This window comes from Phacochoerus africanus, chromosome 3 (assembly GCF_016906955.1).
Source record: "Phacochoerus africanus isolate WHEZ1 chromosome 3, ROS_Pafr_v1, whole genome shotgun sequence".
Classification (NCBI taxonomy): Eukaryota; Metazoa; Chordata; class Mammalia; order Artiodactyla; family Suidae; genus Phacochoerus; species Phacochoerus africanus.
In genome coordinates, this window is record NC_062546.1 from 50,259,346 (window position 1) to 50,275,324 (window position 15,979).

At 40.5% G+C, this 15,979-nt stretch overlaps 1 protein-coding gene across 1 annotated transcript; it reads right to left on the reverse strand.

Moving 5' to 3' along the window:
* Positions 1-1,506: 1,506 nt before the first annotated feature.
* LOC125122882 (arylamine N-acetyltransferase 1) lies at positions 1,507-10,764 on the reverse strand. The gene is made up of 2 exons (XM_047771730.1): positions 10,703-10,764; positions 1,507-2,505 (listed from the first exon to the last, which is right to left on the reverse strand). The coding sequence occupies exon 2, from the start codon at positions 2,497-2,499 to the stop codon at positions 1,627-1,629; it is 873 nt and encodes a 290-aa protein (XP_047627686.1). The 5' UTR covers positions 2,500-2,505; positions 10,703-10,764; the 3' UTR covers positions 1,507-1,626.
* Positions 10,765-15,979: the final 5,215 nt, after the last annotated feature.

The window sequence follows — 15,979 nt, forward strand, 5'->3', positions numbered from 1 at the left end:
TAACATCTCCCTTGGCCTTCCTTGTCTTTTCAGAATGTGAGAAAATCCTTTCTGCCCAAGAGTACCAGACATGACCTGACATTGCTGCAAATAGCAATGTCAAAACAAAGCCAAATACATCACTTTTGCATTTGGATTTCTTTGATTAGCCCAATCAGGTGAGGGAAGGAAGATGGCACCCTAGGTCTGGTACTTATTTATGTGAGTATTATCCCCTTTTTAACCGTGGAAGCCACGGATTCATTAAGTAATTTACTCGGTGTCCACAGGATTTGAACTCAGAGCTACATACTCTTTCTCTTAAGAAGAACGTGTAAATGGAAGCAAAAGAACAGGACTGGGAGACAAGAAAGAGGGTGCAAAGAAGACTCTACTGCAGCAAAACAATGGAGCCCTGTAATAACCTGACTGCCAAACAAAGCCTGTGCAAGGACACTGTATTGGCCAAAGGTGTTGTAACATACTTTTTTTTGACATCAAGTTTTTAACAGTAAATTTTTTTAAATTCACAGTACTTATTACTTTTAGATAAAAATACTCAGCTCTAAAATTTGAAAATTCCAAATATCAGGGTTCCCATATTAAGAGAACTGTGGTTACAAAAAAGAGACATATAAGAAATTATTAGGGAGTTCCCATCATGGCACAGTGGTTAACGAATCCGACTAGGAACCATGAGGTTGCGGGTTTGATCCCTGGCCTCACTCAGTGGGTTAAGGATCTGGTGTTGCTGTGAGCTGTGGTGTAGGTTGCAGATGTGGTTTGGATCCTGTGTTGCTGTGGCTCTGGCGTAGGCTGGTAGCAACAGCTCCAATTAGACCCCTAGCCTGGGAACCTCCATATGCTCCGGGAGTGGCTCAAGAAAAGGCAAAAAGACAAAAAAAAAAAGAAGAAGAAATTATTAGCTGTGTCAATCTCTTTGTATTTGATCACATGTTAACACGTATTGTTTATGAGTGGTCTTAAGAATTATTAGGTTATTTGGAAGCAATGCCTTGTCTAATTCATCCTGGTTGAATTAACATCCCTTTATATGGGTGATATTTCTGTACAAATCACACATTGCAGATATACTGGTTGAATTAAATAAAAACGATTTCTTCAATATTGTACAAATCACACATTGCAGATATACTGGTTGAATTAAATAAAAACGATTTCTTCAATGTTGTACAAATCACACATTGCATATATACTGGTTAAATTAAATAAAAACGATTTCTTCAATGTTCTAGTTACTGAACATGGGTAAACATGTTTTATAGATTTAACATTCAATCAAAGTAGAAGTTTTTCTAGCACAAATCACTGATTTTTTTCTCAAGAAAAAAAAATAAGCCATCCTTAAAACATATTTACTATTATTAATTTTGAAAATGTATATGGTTGTGTTTTAAATGTTATCTAATATATATGCCCATATTTTTTAAGGATGAAATTATTTGATGTTTAGCATTTTCTTCAATATAATGTGGGAATATTGACAAAATATGACAGGCCTCTAGGTGATAGTTGATAAACTGAATGATAGACAGAGGTTTATTATTTCATTTTCTCTACTTTAAAAGATGTTTAAATTGTAATAAAATGTTACAGCATCAGATAGCATATTGATACCATTTTTTCCTAAATGGTAAAAAATCTGTCACCATGTTTGGGTACAAGCTTTTTCTCCAACGAAATATTAAATATACTTTTCAGCTCTTCTTCTATTTCTTCCACTTTCAGTGTCTTAAACTCTACCAAGTCCATATTGTCCTTATAATTAAATCTCCTATAGGTGAGGGTAAAGCCCACCAAACAGTGAACTCCTTCTGGGGTCTGCAAGGAACAAAATGACTTGCTTGTAAACACAGATGCTGGAGATTCCTGAAGGTATGTATTCACAGACTCAAAATCTTCAATTGTTCTAGTTTTAAGAGTAAAGGAGTAGATTTTCCGATAGTTATTCATTTCCAGGAGATCAGAATTAAGAAATTCTTCATTTGCAATGTACTGCTCTCTTCTGATTTGGTCCAGGTACCAGATTCCTTCCTCTTCTCTCAAGCGGAAGATGCAAGGCACCTGGGGCTGATCCTTCCCAGAAATTAACTCTAGAGGCTGCCACATCTGGTAAGAACGTCCAAACCCCGCATCTACGATGTATTCCCGGCCATCAATGGCCACCTTCAGCAGGAGGTGAATCATGTCATTACTGTATTTGTCGGCAAAAGTGTTGTAAACATGTCCTCCCAATATTGTGGTCTCAAAACCAATTGTAGTCAGAGCCCAGTACAGAAGATGATTGACTTGGAGACACCAGCCACCCCTGTTCCTCCTCACAATTTGATCAAAAATGGCCTCCAAGTCCAGTTCCATGGCTTCCCCACAGTGGATATTAAGGTTCTCAAAGGGAATGGCTCGGATCTGGTGCTGAAGAATGTCGGTTAGTGTCTCCAAGTCCAGTTTGTTTTTCCAGTTCTTATAACCAATTCTTTTGAAGTATGCTTCAATGTTCATGATTCCCTAAGGCAAAGGGAAACAAAACAAAGACAAATATATTACTTTTGTAATTAGCCTAAGAAATTAGACATATTTCTTTGATTAGCCTAATGATAACGAAAGTATTTTAAATATGTAAACATGAATTGTTACAAATATCTGTAATCAAAAGCTTTTTTTGTGCTTTTGCTTATCAATGGCTTTCATATGCATTTAAGTTCACTTAACAGAGTTAAGATGCCTATAAGACAAGTATTATTGCTTTTTCTTTTTCTTTTTTTTTGTTTGTCTTTTCCATAGCCGCACCCATGGTATATGGAGGTTTCCAGACTAGGGGTCCAGTTGGAGCTGTAGCTGCCATCCTACACCACAGCCACAGCAACACGGGATCCCAGCTGTGTCTGCGACCTACACTGCAGCTCATGGAAGTACCAGATCCTTAACCCACTGAGGGAGGCCAGGGATCGAACCTGTTACCTCATAGTTCCTAATCAGATTCATTTCTGCTGTGCCACAAAGGGAACTTCAAGTATTATCTCTTTTTCCATAGGAAATTTGGCAGCTTGAGTGTTAGAAATCCAGACTCCATGATGAGTGACACAAATAGCTTAAATATAGTTTTCCTGGTGATTAATAAGGAGAGGTTCAAATTGGTACCTATCAAAATAGTATTTACAAGCAGTTCCTAATGTAAACAGAATTATGTAACAGAGTACATTGTATTCATGGTACTTGACCTATTCAATTTCTTTTTTTTAGATGAACCTTACCCAAAGTTCCCCACTGATAGATTTATATTCATTTATACATTGATTTATTGATTTATTCAATAAATAATTTACTGGCAACCTACTGTGTATCTGCTACTGATGTAGTGGTTACTTGCCCTCAAAAATCTTTTATTTAAGTAGGGGCTCATGTGACACAGAGCGAACTGAATGAATAACTAAAACGTGCAATTTCTGGGAGTTCCCATTTTGGCTTAGCCGAAATGAACCCAACCAGTAACCATGAGGACTCAGTTTGATCCTTGGCTTCGCTCATTGCTGTGAGCTGTGGTGTAGGTCACAGATGTGGCTTGGATATGGTGTTGCTGTGGCTATGGTGTAGGCCAGTGGCTACAGCTCCATTTGACCCCTGGCCTGGGAATTTCCATATGCTGCAGATGTCCTAAAAAAAAAGCCAAAAAAAATGCAATTTCTTAAGTTATAATAAGTGTTCTGGGGAAAAATAAAGAAAACAAGGAGGTTAAGATGTACACAGGCTGAGCTTCAATTTCCAATAAGGAGGGCATAGAAAGCCTCACTATGACTTTAAGGATGTGAGAGAATGAGCCATGTCTACATGTGTGGGAGATCATTCTGGAAGGACTAGAGATTTGAAAAAAAAGCCTTAAAGTGGGCTCTTTCTAGATTGTCCAAAGACTATTCAAGGAAGCCAGGGTGATGGGAGCCAGGGAGTGAGAGGGAGCATGGATTGAGATGAGGTCCAGCCTTTGGGCTTTTACGCTGAGATGAGAACTCCTTGTGACAAGGACATTAGTGGAAGGCTGCAGTTTGGGCAAAGTGCACCATCGTCAAACTGATATGTCTGGTTTGTACAGAGGGTGAGCTGAATGAATAGACATGTGATGCAGGCAGGACCATGTCAAAGCACCTTCGCTCGAGGACCGATGCTTTGTTCATGGATAGTGTGTGGCCCAAATCAGTTCAATGAGGCTCTATTGAGGGATTTTTGCAGAAACCTAAGAAGATGCTTCTGGTGCAGAGCCAGAAGATGTAGGATATTTGCTCAAAGCTTCTGGAGAACTTGCCAAAGAATAATAATATCAACACATAATTTATTGAGTTGAGGAATGAAAAGCAGGAGAAAGAAAGATGAGGAGTTCCCATCGTGGATCAGTGGTTAACAAACCCGACTAGTATCCATGAGGATGGGGGTTTGATCCCTGGCCTCGCTCAGTTGTTAAGGATGCTGGCATTGCCATGAGCTGTGGTGTAGGTCGCAAACGTAGCCTGGATCTGGCATTGCTGTGGCTGTTGTGTGGGCTGGCAGCTACCGCTCTGATCCCACTCCTAGCCTGGAAAACTCCATATGCTTTGGGTGTGTCCCTAAAAAAAAAAAAAAAAAAGAAAGAAAGATGAGAAAAGACTCCAATCAAGTCTTAAGCTATCTCTTGACTCTGGTAAGATGATCAAAAAAAAAAAAAAAAAAAGGAAAAAAATATTCATTTTGTATCTCATATAGAAAAGTCCTCTGTTCCCTGCTACCAGAGTCCTAATCCAGTGTGGACACTGATTATAGCAGTGTTGCATTACCACCAGTAAGACAACATGGCCTGAAGTGATAGGCTACAAGGGATCCTGCTCCAAAGTTGCTGCTGATAAGCTACGTATTTCTACTCTCCTTCTTAATGTCACTTCTTTCAGATTCATCTAGTTCTTTTTTTTTTTTTTTTGATCTGCCCTTTTTCCCATTTTGCTAGTGTTTCAACTTTCTCTGTTCTTTTTTATTTTATTTTTCTTTTTATGGCCACACCTGTGGCATATGGAAGTACCTGGTCCAGGGGTCAAATTGGATCTGCAGCTGCAGCCTGATGCCACAGCTCGTGGCAATACTGGATCCTTAACCCATTGGACGAGGACAGGGATGGAACCTGAATCCTCACAGAGACAATGTCGTATCCTTAACCAGCTGAGCCACAATGGGAACTCCTTTCTTGGTTCTTGATGTCTACCACATGATCTACCCCAAGTATATTAAGCTTATTTCATGTCTTCTCATCTTTTCATGCATCAGTACCCTTTTACCTGCACAAGCTTAAACATTCTACCACTCAGTCACAGAGAAAATAATTGGTCTTTAGACCACTGGAGACCCTCTCCTGCCTTTACATCCAGAAACAGCACTGGGCAAGTAAGGAGCACAGGTGATGCAGAACCAAAGGAATATGATTTGGACATGCTGGGCCATTTCATTTCTGGATTAACCAACATTATTCTACTTGGGAATTAATTTATACTTTTTAAAAAAAAAACTATTTTTTATTTTCAAGTTTCTTTCTTTGCTCTTTCTTTTTTAAAAGATATAATGTTAAATTAGAATGTAGTAACTTCAAGTCATTCAGAAGGAGCCATACATGGGCCTGGATGGAAGCAACCTTTTACAACCAAATCGAACATGTATATTCCACAACTAAACATAAGAGATTGTGTACTACTAAAGTTATGATAGAAGGTGAAATATGGAACTACAAGAAAGTAGTTGTCAGAATAAAACTGATTGAAACCCCACAAAATTTATATATTGACTTGGACCTTAGCTGTGTCCTTATATACCACTTCTTTTGGACTTAACCATAAATACAAGGAAAAAATAAAAGGATTTAGAGTGAACACACTTAGGGAATTGGCTGAAATATCTCAGAAAACACATCTCAGTGTAGATTAATTCCTAGTTTTAATTCAGAAGACTTCTTTCTGGCTTGAACTCTAGAAATAATATAACATAATATATGATGCATTATAATATCATATATGGCATATATGATATTATAATAATATAATGCAGTAAAATTTATTGCATTCTTCCTTGAAAATAAGAGCAGTAGTTCTTGCTGTTGTTGGGAGTACACTAGTGGGGTCTAAGTCTGGACACAGTGGATGGACTTCATCAGGAGGGAGCTCAGGCACAATAAACCAGATGATTGATTAGTTGCCATGCAATCAGCAAGGATGGGTGAAATATGTTTCTTGCCCCATATTGCATCTAAAAGATTTAATATATATAGTATAGTCTCGTAGGTAATGGTAGTTCCTGGTCTTACTTTAGGTGTAAATTATAATTGGGGATATTGGGGCAGAAAAATAAGGCAATGTGCTTAATGTATGGTGTCACCAGAAAGGAAGAACCTTCCACATACAGATCAGCCATCTACGTTTCTTGTCCTCAATCATCTTCACCAGAAGGATGTGGAGTCTAAGCTCCACTCCCACTAGACATCTCACCAGTCACAATAGATTCGAGAAACAAATAAAAGGTGGAAACTGAACTATACACATGCATGGATGGGGGAAAAAACAGAATTGCAAATATTCAATGAAACTGGGATCCGAAGAAAACGATAAATATGCAAAAGATAGGGGAAAAGACAACTAGCTCAAAAAGAAACAGAAACTGCAAACTGGAAAGAAATTCTTTGCAGGTACTCAAAGAGATAGAACATTTAAAATGGACTCAAAACAGAAAACCAAAAATGTTTTTTCGAGGTAAGGAATAGACTCCTCTGTTTTATGCTTGAGGAAGTAAAACAAAGGCCCAGGGAAAGGAGGAAATTCTGGCGCCACTCTCAGGGCTACAAGCAGCGCAAATATACTTTTGGATAAAGGTGGAATCTTCTATACCAACTGCCAGGATTTCTCCCATGACGGAGCATGTTTTTAAAAATTGATGTGAAATTCGCACCAGCCAAAATAAACCATGTATTTTCCCCCTAATAAAAATAGCTTTATTATCCTGAGTATAAAAAAAAATACCACTACAAACTCAATGTTGGATAAGTGCAGGTACATCAGAAGGATTGAAGAAGAAATTTAAATTATTCCAAACTGCCACTTAGAGAAAATTATGGTTAAATATGTTCATATATATCTTGTTAGATTTTTTTCATACACATACAAACATTTTATCTTTCAAAATCAGAAGAATCCGGTTTGCAATCTGATTTTCAAAATCAGCATTTGGAATTCCCATTGTGTCTCAGTGATAATGAACCCAGCTGGTATCCATGAGGACATAGGTTAGATCCCTGGCCTCGCTCAGTAGGTTGAGGATCTGGTGTTGCCGTGAGCTATGGTGGAGGTCACAGACACGGCTTGGATCTGGCGTTGCTGTGGCTGTGGCATCGGCCAGCAACTACAGCTCCAATTGAACTCCTAGCTTGGGAAACACCATATGCTGCAGATGCAGCCCTAAAAAGAAAAATAAATAAAACGAAATAAATTAAATTAAATTAAAAATGTGCACAATGTGCTCAGGCAGGATACCTGATTTGTCAGCTTCTTCATTTGTTCATTCAACAAATGTTTGTAATCCAGCTTGTCACTCCTGTCCCCTCTCCTGGTCCATGGACTCCTATCTTTGTGGAAAGGGCAGCCCTTAGGCATCCACATTTTATACCATTTGTTCCCTCCTCTCCTCACTCTTTGCTGGCTGGATGACAGGTATGTAGAGGCTGCAGAGAATCTGCAGGCTGGCCAGGACCTGAGGTGTGGTCCTTAAGCAAAGGATGAGCTAACTAATGAGATTCCTCTCTTAGGAACTTAAATCCAGGGAATTCCCATTATGGCTCAGTGGTTAACAAGCCGGACTAGCATCCATGAGAACATGGGTTTGACCCCTGACCTCGCTCTATGGGTTAAGGATCCAGTGTTGCCATGAGCTGTGCTGTAGGTCGCAGACACAGCTTGGCTCTGGCATTGCTGTGGCTGTGGCTGATAGCTACAGCTCCCATTTGACTCCTAGCCTGGGAACTTCCTTATGCCACCATGGTTGTGTCCCTAAAAAGCAAAAAAAAAAAAAAAAAAAGTATTTAAATTCAGAAGTACTCAGAGGAGACAACACAGCAGGAGCCTAGTGTAATCGTTATTTATGATGCAAGAATGGAGAGGTCAGGTCCAAGTTGAGGGCATCTTCACAAAGAGGCAGAAACTGTGAGGTAAAGACAAGATTGGGAGACAGGGGAAGCAGCTGAAGGAACACAGGAAGAAGCAGTCAGTCTTGGCTAATTGCCTTGGTTCCCGGGGCCCCATTAGAGCAAAACCACACCCTCAGTCGGCTGGCCCCTCCTGTGAGTCGCCTACTGCTTTGGCCTAGGGTGACCCACTTCTATGATGGCTCCTATTACTGGATTTCTGTTGGTTTCCACCCCGCCCCCCAGTACACAATTATGGCCACTAATTCACCCACACACAGAATAATAGCTAAGGTAAGTTTCTCTTCCCTGAAGCCTAAAGTACATGAATAACACAGTTATTTTGATCATTTACACGGAAGAGTTCCTTAAGGGTGTGATTTAAAAGAAACCTTTTAAAGTGAACCATTCAGTGTCATTTACACAACTTTGTGCCACCACCGCTTCTAATTCCAAAATATGAGTAGTAGAATTTTAAGAGGCATTTCTGAGTGGCTTTTCTGTGTGCTGTGACTTTCTTTTCCTCTCCCTTTCTTTCCTTTCCCTTCCTTTTTTTTTCTTTTTTCTTTTTAGGGATGCACCCGCGACATATGGAAATTCCCAGGTTAGAGGCTGATTGGGGCTGCAGGGGCTGGCCTACACCACAGCCTCAGCAACGCCAGATCCCGCTGCATCTGCAACCTAAACCTCAGCTTGTGGCAACCCGGATCCTTAACCCATTGAGTGAGGCCAGAGATGGAACCTGGAACATGGATACTAGTTGGGTTCTTAATCCACTGAGCCACAACAGGAATTCCTCCCTTCCCTTTTCTTAGGATGCTCAGCCCACTCCTGGGGCAAGTGGCCAGCCCAGTGGTTTTCTGGATGGAAAAGATCTTACTGGATAAGCTGTGCCCACAGACCATCCTTCCACAGTACTTAGTGCATTGAAGGCCTGCAGAGCAGAGCAGAGACCCTATCCATGGAAAACAGCTATTTCAGCCAAAGACAGTTGGAATGAAACCCAGGCAGAGGGATGTTCTGAATCTCCACCTCCCTCTCTCCGTCTCTCTCCCTCTCTCATTCTTTTTCTGTCTCTTTCCCTCTCTCTGTCTCCTCTTCCTTCCTTCCTTCCCCTTCCTTCCTCCTTCCTTTCCTTCCTTCCTTCCTCCCTCCCTCCCCCTTTCTTTTTCTTCTCTCTCGCTCTCCGCTTTCTTCTTTTTCTCCTCTCTCTCTTTCTTCTTTCTTTCTTCTTTTCTTTCTTTTCTCTTTCTTCTCTTCTTTCTTTCTTTCTTTCTTTCTTTCTTTCTTTCTTTCTCTTTCTTTCTTTCTCTTCTTTTTTTTGCCTTCCTGAGAGAAAGAATGAACTCAGATTTGTGGGTGAAATCTGCCTATTTTTAAAGTTGGCTCTGAACTTTTTAAACTAATAAAGGGTCTGGGTGGGATGCAGGTATATACGGAGTTGACAGTTAACCACTTCCTTCTGAGTGAGAGAGGGTGGGGTCAGCTGTTTGTTTTGTGGTTGAGAAACTAAAATGAGGCCCTAGGGGAAGGGAAATTTAGTTTATCAAAGGGCAAACAGGCGTGGTTTTGTTGTGGGCATCTTGCCAGAGCAGGGGAGCAAAGTCCAAAGCAGAGAGGCCCACAGGATCCCTTCCTCTGGGGCTGTCACCTCTGTATTCTCCTCTGTCCTGTGGAATTTTCGAATCTGTGCTCAAGGAGTGTTGTCCTCAGTTTGCCAGTTCTCAACATTTATGGCTCCTGGAGCCATAAATGGTCCTCCTTAAGGTCCTCCAACCCTTACAGGTCCTCCTCCCATCACAATGAAACTTCCCCAAAGAATTAAACTTTGCAGACAACACAACCCCCAGCCGCCCTCGACGTTTTGGGATCATTAGAGAATTTCTGATCAGCTGATGCAGGAGGAGAAGTGATCATAAACTTGCTGCCCTCAGGACTAACTCAGCCCTTTGGGACCCACCCAGATGGGGACAGAGAAGGTGGGCATCACTGTTTCAATTATCCAGGAGGGAAATCCTGTCCCCTAACACACATTGTGCACACTAGCTCTCTTTGATATACTTTTTTTTTTTTTGTCATTTGTAGGGCTGCACCCACGGCTTATGGAAGTTCCCAGGTTAGGGGTCGAATCTGAGGTACAGCTACCTACACCACAACCACAGCAATGCCAGATCCCTGACCCACTGAGTAAGGCCAGGGATCGAACCCCAGTCCCCATGAATACTAGTCAGGTTCGTTACCGCTGAACCAGAACAGCTACTCCACGACCAACTTTTAGAGCTGCTGAGTGACCTGCCTCACATCTGGGATGTGGTGTGGCTGTGACTCTAACCCAGACAGTTTGAATCAGGGTCTGTTACCCCCCCGTCCTGTACAGTAATTACAGCCTAAGGACTCCAGATCTGTATCAACAAAACTTTCTGACCTGGCTTGTGACCTGAAATTCACACCTGTGTACTATCTAATCTTCTGTACTCACATTTGAGATAGGATCAAGCCCCAATTTTAAAGCATAAACGAGTCACTTACCGAGCTTCCGAGCTTCCGTGGAGCTCCCAACCAGGAATCAGGCTAACTGAGATCCTCCCACTTCCAGGGCCAACCCAGGAAGAGTCCTCACCAGCTTTTCAGCTGCTCCACCCCCTGAGTCTGAATCACCAGGGAACTCTGGGAAATGTAGTCATGGGGACTTGGCTGTCTTTGGGCACCTCTTATTCAAATGTGCTCATTAGAAAAGAGTACAGATGGACTTCCCCTGTGTTACTTCTGCAGTGGCTGTGGCTCGATCCCTGGCCCAGGAACTTCATATGCTGCAGGTACGGCCACAAATACACACACACCAAAAAATAAATAAATAAAGAGTGGAGAGCTAAGTATCTGGTGAGTGACCTCTTGTTCGACACTGTTTCTGCTCCAGGGAGCCTGAAGCCAGATGACCCATGTGCAATGTGGCAAGTGAGGGTTCTGAGGGGGTCCGGGAAAGGTAGATCCATTAACCTAGAGGAGCAGAAAGAGATGGATGCTTTCAATCACTTCCCCAGGGAATGACAGCCTTTCCTCATGAATGTCCATGAGGCCCCTGGCTTTCTATTTTTCATCCTTTCTCCCCCATCTTCAGTCTTATTCACCACTCCACCCAGAGTCACTGGGTAATGTGTCCAAAATGTGTTCAAGTATAAGGTATGCATGTGATATATGTGATGTGGTTTTGTTTCTGTGTATGTCTTAAATTTATGTTAATGATATGTGTCTATCATTCTGGCTGTTTCTAATGCATTTCCCTCTACATTTTATTTATTTATTTATTTATTTATTTATTTATTTATTTATTTATTATTTTTTGCTTTTTAGGGCCACACCTGTGGCATATGGAGATTCTCAGGCTAGGGGTTGAATTGAAGCTGTAGCTGCCACCCTACGCCACAGTCACAGCAACACCAGATCTGAGCCACATCTGTGACCTACACCATAGCTCATGGCAATGCTGGATCCTTAACCCACAGAGCAAGGCCAGCGATTGAACCTGCATCCTCATGGGTACTAATCGGGTTCGTTACTACTGAGCCATGAGGGACCTCCCTCTACATTTTATTCTAAAACTGACTTCATGACACAAGTGTTGCCTTGTGCCCTCACTTTGGCACTCACATTTCTAGTCCATGCTTCGGATATTGTGCTACATAAACTTGGGACTCTCTACCTGAAGGATTTCTCATTATGTTCCAGATGGACCTGCACATAGTGCACCTGGAACAGGATTCAGACCAGCAAGAAGGGAGTGGGAGCCCCTGTTCCACCTGTTCAGGTGGGATCTCTCTGGAGGCATGAACTGCATACTCTCCCTATGTTCTCCTGGGAGAGGAAGCTTCCAGGTCCACAGAGGTAACCTGTCAATCATGCATCCTTCATTGACTTTCAAAGAGCCCCTGCCTCACTTTCCTACTCCCCAGGTGGGGCTTCCTTAAATGACCTCCCAAGTAAGCCCCTTGAGAGAAAATACTCACTTCAGGATCTGCTTTTAGAGGAAACAAAGATAAGGCCACTTAACCTACCAGTACCACTGGTGAAGGACACTTAGGTTGCTGCACACTCTTGGTTACTACAAACACTGGTGTAATTGTGGCCTTTCCTACATGTGCCCTTTAGATGAGCAGGAGGACTTTGCTTGGGTAGACTCATGAATGAAATGTGCTGGGGGACAGGGTATGAATCTACTTAATTTCACTGAGCATTGGTGTCCTCTTGTGTAGAAAGTTTCCTACTTTCCTCATCTCCTGGCTTATCCTTTGGAGTAGCAACTTTCACATGTCTACCAATTTCCTGTGTCTAAGGTGAAAACTCCACGTAATTCTCAATTACACGTCTCTGATGCCTAGTGAGTTTGTGCAGCACTTCATATTCCTATTGACCCATCAGGTTTACTGTTTACGAATTAAATGGCAAGGTGTTGAGGAAGGATTTTCTGCCCTAGGAGCCAGGGTACAGCAGAGATGAAGGATAGATGGCAGAGCAGATCTTGCTAGAATATATTTCTGGGGGAGGGTAGAATCTCAGAATGCAGGACTAGGGCTGGGTCATTTTGATAGAAAGTATGGAAGGGGGATTATTCTATGACTTAGGACTATTTTCCTCTGATTCTGGGAGATGTGACACCAGGAGTTAAAATCCAGATGGCAAGTTTATAATTCTGAGATTGCTTCCATCATTCTCGCCCAAGTAACAAGGTCTTGAGGATGTCCAGCAGGAAGTCATATAAACCTGAGATCAGGAAGACTGTGGCTAAGGGAGAGTAAGACCAGAGTCCTGGGTCCTCTTGTCTGAGGATGTAGGTCTGGAAGGTCAATGGGCTTGAGAACTTCCTCTAGCCTCCTGCAGAATGACCGTCAGAACTGTCAAGCCAAATTCTGACTTTTTAGACTTTCCAGGTGGAAGAAGAGAAGAAGTGGAAAATACTTGAACTCTCCCTGAGCACTCTCCTCATCATAGAAGGAACAGAGGCGGGCTAGAGATAGTAATTATGGTAACACGAACACAAACTCCCTCTTTTCCAATATGTACGTGTTAGAAAAGTTGTAAATATCCTATGGTACACATATGCAATGGAATATTACTCAGCCATAGAAAAGGCAAACGAATGCCATTTGCAGCAACTTGGATGGAACTAGAGATTCTCATGCTAAGTGAAATAAGCCAGAAAAAAACAGACAAATATCATATGATATCACTTATTCATGAAATCTAAAATATGGAACAGATGACCCTATCTAAAAATATAGAAACAGATCATGGCCAAGGAGAGCAGACTTGGGGTTCCCAGAGGGGAAGGGGGAAGGAGTGGGATGGATGGGCATTTTGGGGGTTTTTTGGATGCAAACTGTTATATTTGGAATGGATGGGCAATGGGGCCCTACTATATAGCACAGGGAAATGTGTGTGATTGGGTCACTTTGCTGTACAGCAGACCTTGAAGAAACATTGTAAATCAATTATACTTTCATTAGAAATATACTTAATATTGTAGAATTAATTTGTATATTATAAATATTCTAAATTATGCTATTTTTTGTTTCAAATATTAATTCATGCTAAAAAGTTTATTTAATTGCTAAGAAAAAAAAAGCAGACATACATTTTTGTAAAAATAGGAAGATTGAATTAGAACCCTCCATCTTGATTTTGGTATCTATGGAGGACAGTGGTTTCTAATTTAAAGTTTTTGTTGTTGAACAAATCTTTAAAATTTGCCTGCCAAGATTTTTGGTTTCTGCTCCAACAAGAAAAAGTTTGGAAGTTAATTCTCCCATTCTCAATGAAAATCAACATGTCCTGAAATGCCAACAAATCCATTAGCATATTGAGGTCATGATGCAAAATGACACTTTAAACATGTTGAGACAGACAGGTGTATACATAGAAACAGAGATTACTATGAACTGAAGTTCAAGATTAGAAGCCCTGGCTGAAGCCAATATTATTAAGGACACTTAAAAGCTTTGATGAATTCCTATAGATTCAGTAGAGATGAATTTGAATGCTACAAATGCTGGGTATCAGTAACTTGGAGGCATCCACTCTATTGTGAGTTTTAACATCAAGAGTCCCACCCATGTTCTCATTGTTAAGACTGGAGAATAATGTCCAGGGCCTTCTGATAGAAGGAGGAAAATGTAATCATTTTGAAAGGAGCTCATAGCATTCTGATTTCTCCCTTTCATCAAGAGAAGTCACTTTCTAACAGCATAGTCAAAACGAAGTAAGGAAAATACCAAACTCCAATCCTCTCCAGCAGTCCTGGGTCACCTAAAGGGGAAAAAGTTGAGAAGAACTTTTGAAGGTCACACTTTGGGGCAAAGCCTGGACTTACTTAAAGTTTAAGACTAATGATAGGATTACAGAATACTTTTCTTTTCACCATATCTTATCATCACATCAATAACTCTAGTGTGCATAACAGAGATTTGTAGCTGAAAAGCTATACATTTCAGACTCTATTTAATGAGGGGTTTCTAGGCAACCCAGAAAGAAAAGGGGAAACCAAAACTAGGACAGTAAAGAAAACTGAAGCCTTGGATATCTATAGCTACGGACGATAGTAACACAGCATAATTCCTAGTGAAATAAACATAAACCCTCATACAAAATGCCTACATACCCAGGCCCTTATTACCTGATGTATCACGTCTTGCTTCCAACATAAAATCTCAAGGCACATTAACACATGAAAAAGCATAGTATGAAGAAATAAAGCAAGCATCAGTATATGATTCAGACCTGGCAGAGATTTGGGATTTATCAGACCAGGAATTTAAAATACCTATGAGAGTATGCCAAAATACTTATGAAAAGTAGACAACATGTAAGAATAGATGGGCACTATAAGCATAGAGCTTAAAACTCTAAGAAATAATCAAAAGGAAGTGCTAGACAACATAAACGAAGAATGCTTTTGATGGGCTCACCACTGGGCTGAACATGGCACATAAAAAATTCAGTATTCTTGAAGATATGTCAACAGGCATGTCCCCAAATGCAAAGAGAAAAAAAAAATCCAAAGAGAATAAGCAAACAAAACACAATAGAGCATATTCATGATCTGCGAGAAAATTATAAAAGGTGTAATGTATATATAGTGGTAATACCAGAAGGAGAAGAAAGAGATAAAGAAGCAGGAGAAATATTTGAAGTAATAATGGTTGAATATTTATTTTCCAAAATTAATGACAGACACTAAAACACAGATATATATCTCCGAGAATACCACAAATAATAGATATCCCAAAATGGACAACTGCAGAAAACCAGAGATAAAGAGAAAAACTTGAGAGAAGCTAGAGGGAAAAAAACCATTGTACACACAAAGGAACAGTCATTATAGAGGACTTCTTTTTGGAAACCATGTGAAAAGTAAAGAAAAACACTTAGTGGTTTGAAAGAATAAACCCACTATTTAGAATTCTGTATCCAGTAAAATTATCCTTGAAAAGTGAATGAGAAATAAAGATGTTCCCAGAAAAACAAAACCTAAGAGTATTTGTCACCAGCAGACATGGCTTGTAAGAAATGTTAAAAGAAGTTATTCAAAAAGAAGAAAAATGATATGGGTCAGAAACTTGGATGTGCATAAAGAAAGGAAGAGCAATAGAGAAAAAGTAAAGCAAAGTTAACAAGTCCTTTTATTTTTATTTTTCTTAAGTTACCTAACAGATAACAGTTTGTTCAAAATAATAGCAGCAATAACATATTGTGTGATTGTGGATTACGGATAAGTGAAATGAATGACAGAAATATTATGAGAGATGTGAGAGA

Bases quoted from the DNA above. Each gene is read 5' to 3' on its own strand.
- LOC125122882 (XM_047771730.1), bottom strand. From the start codon at position 2,499: ATGAACATTGAAGCATACTTCAAAAGAATTGGTTATAAGAACTGGAAA.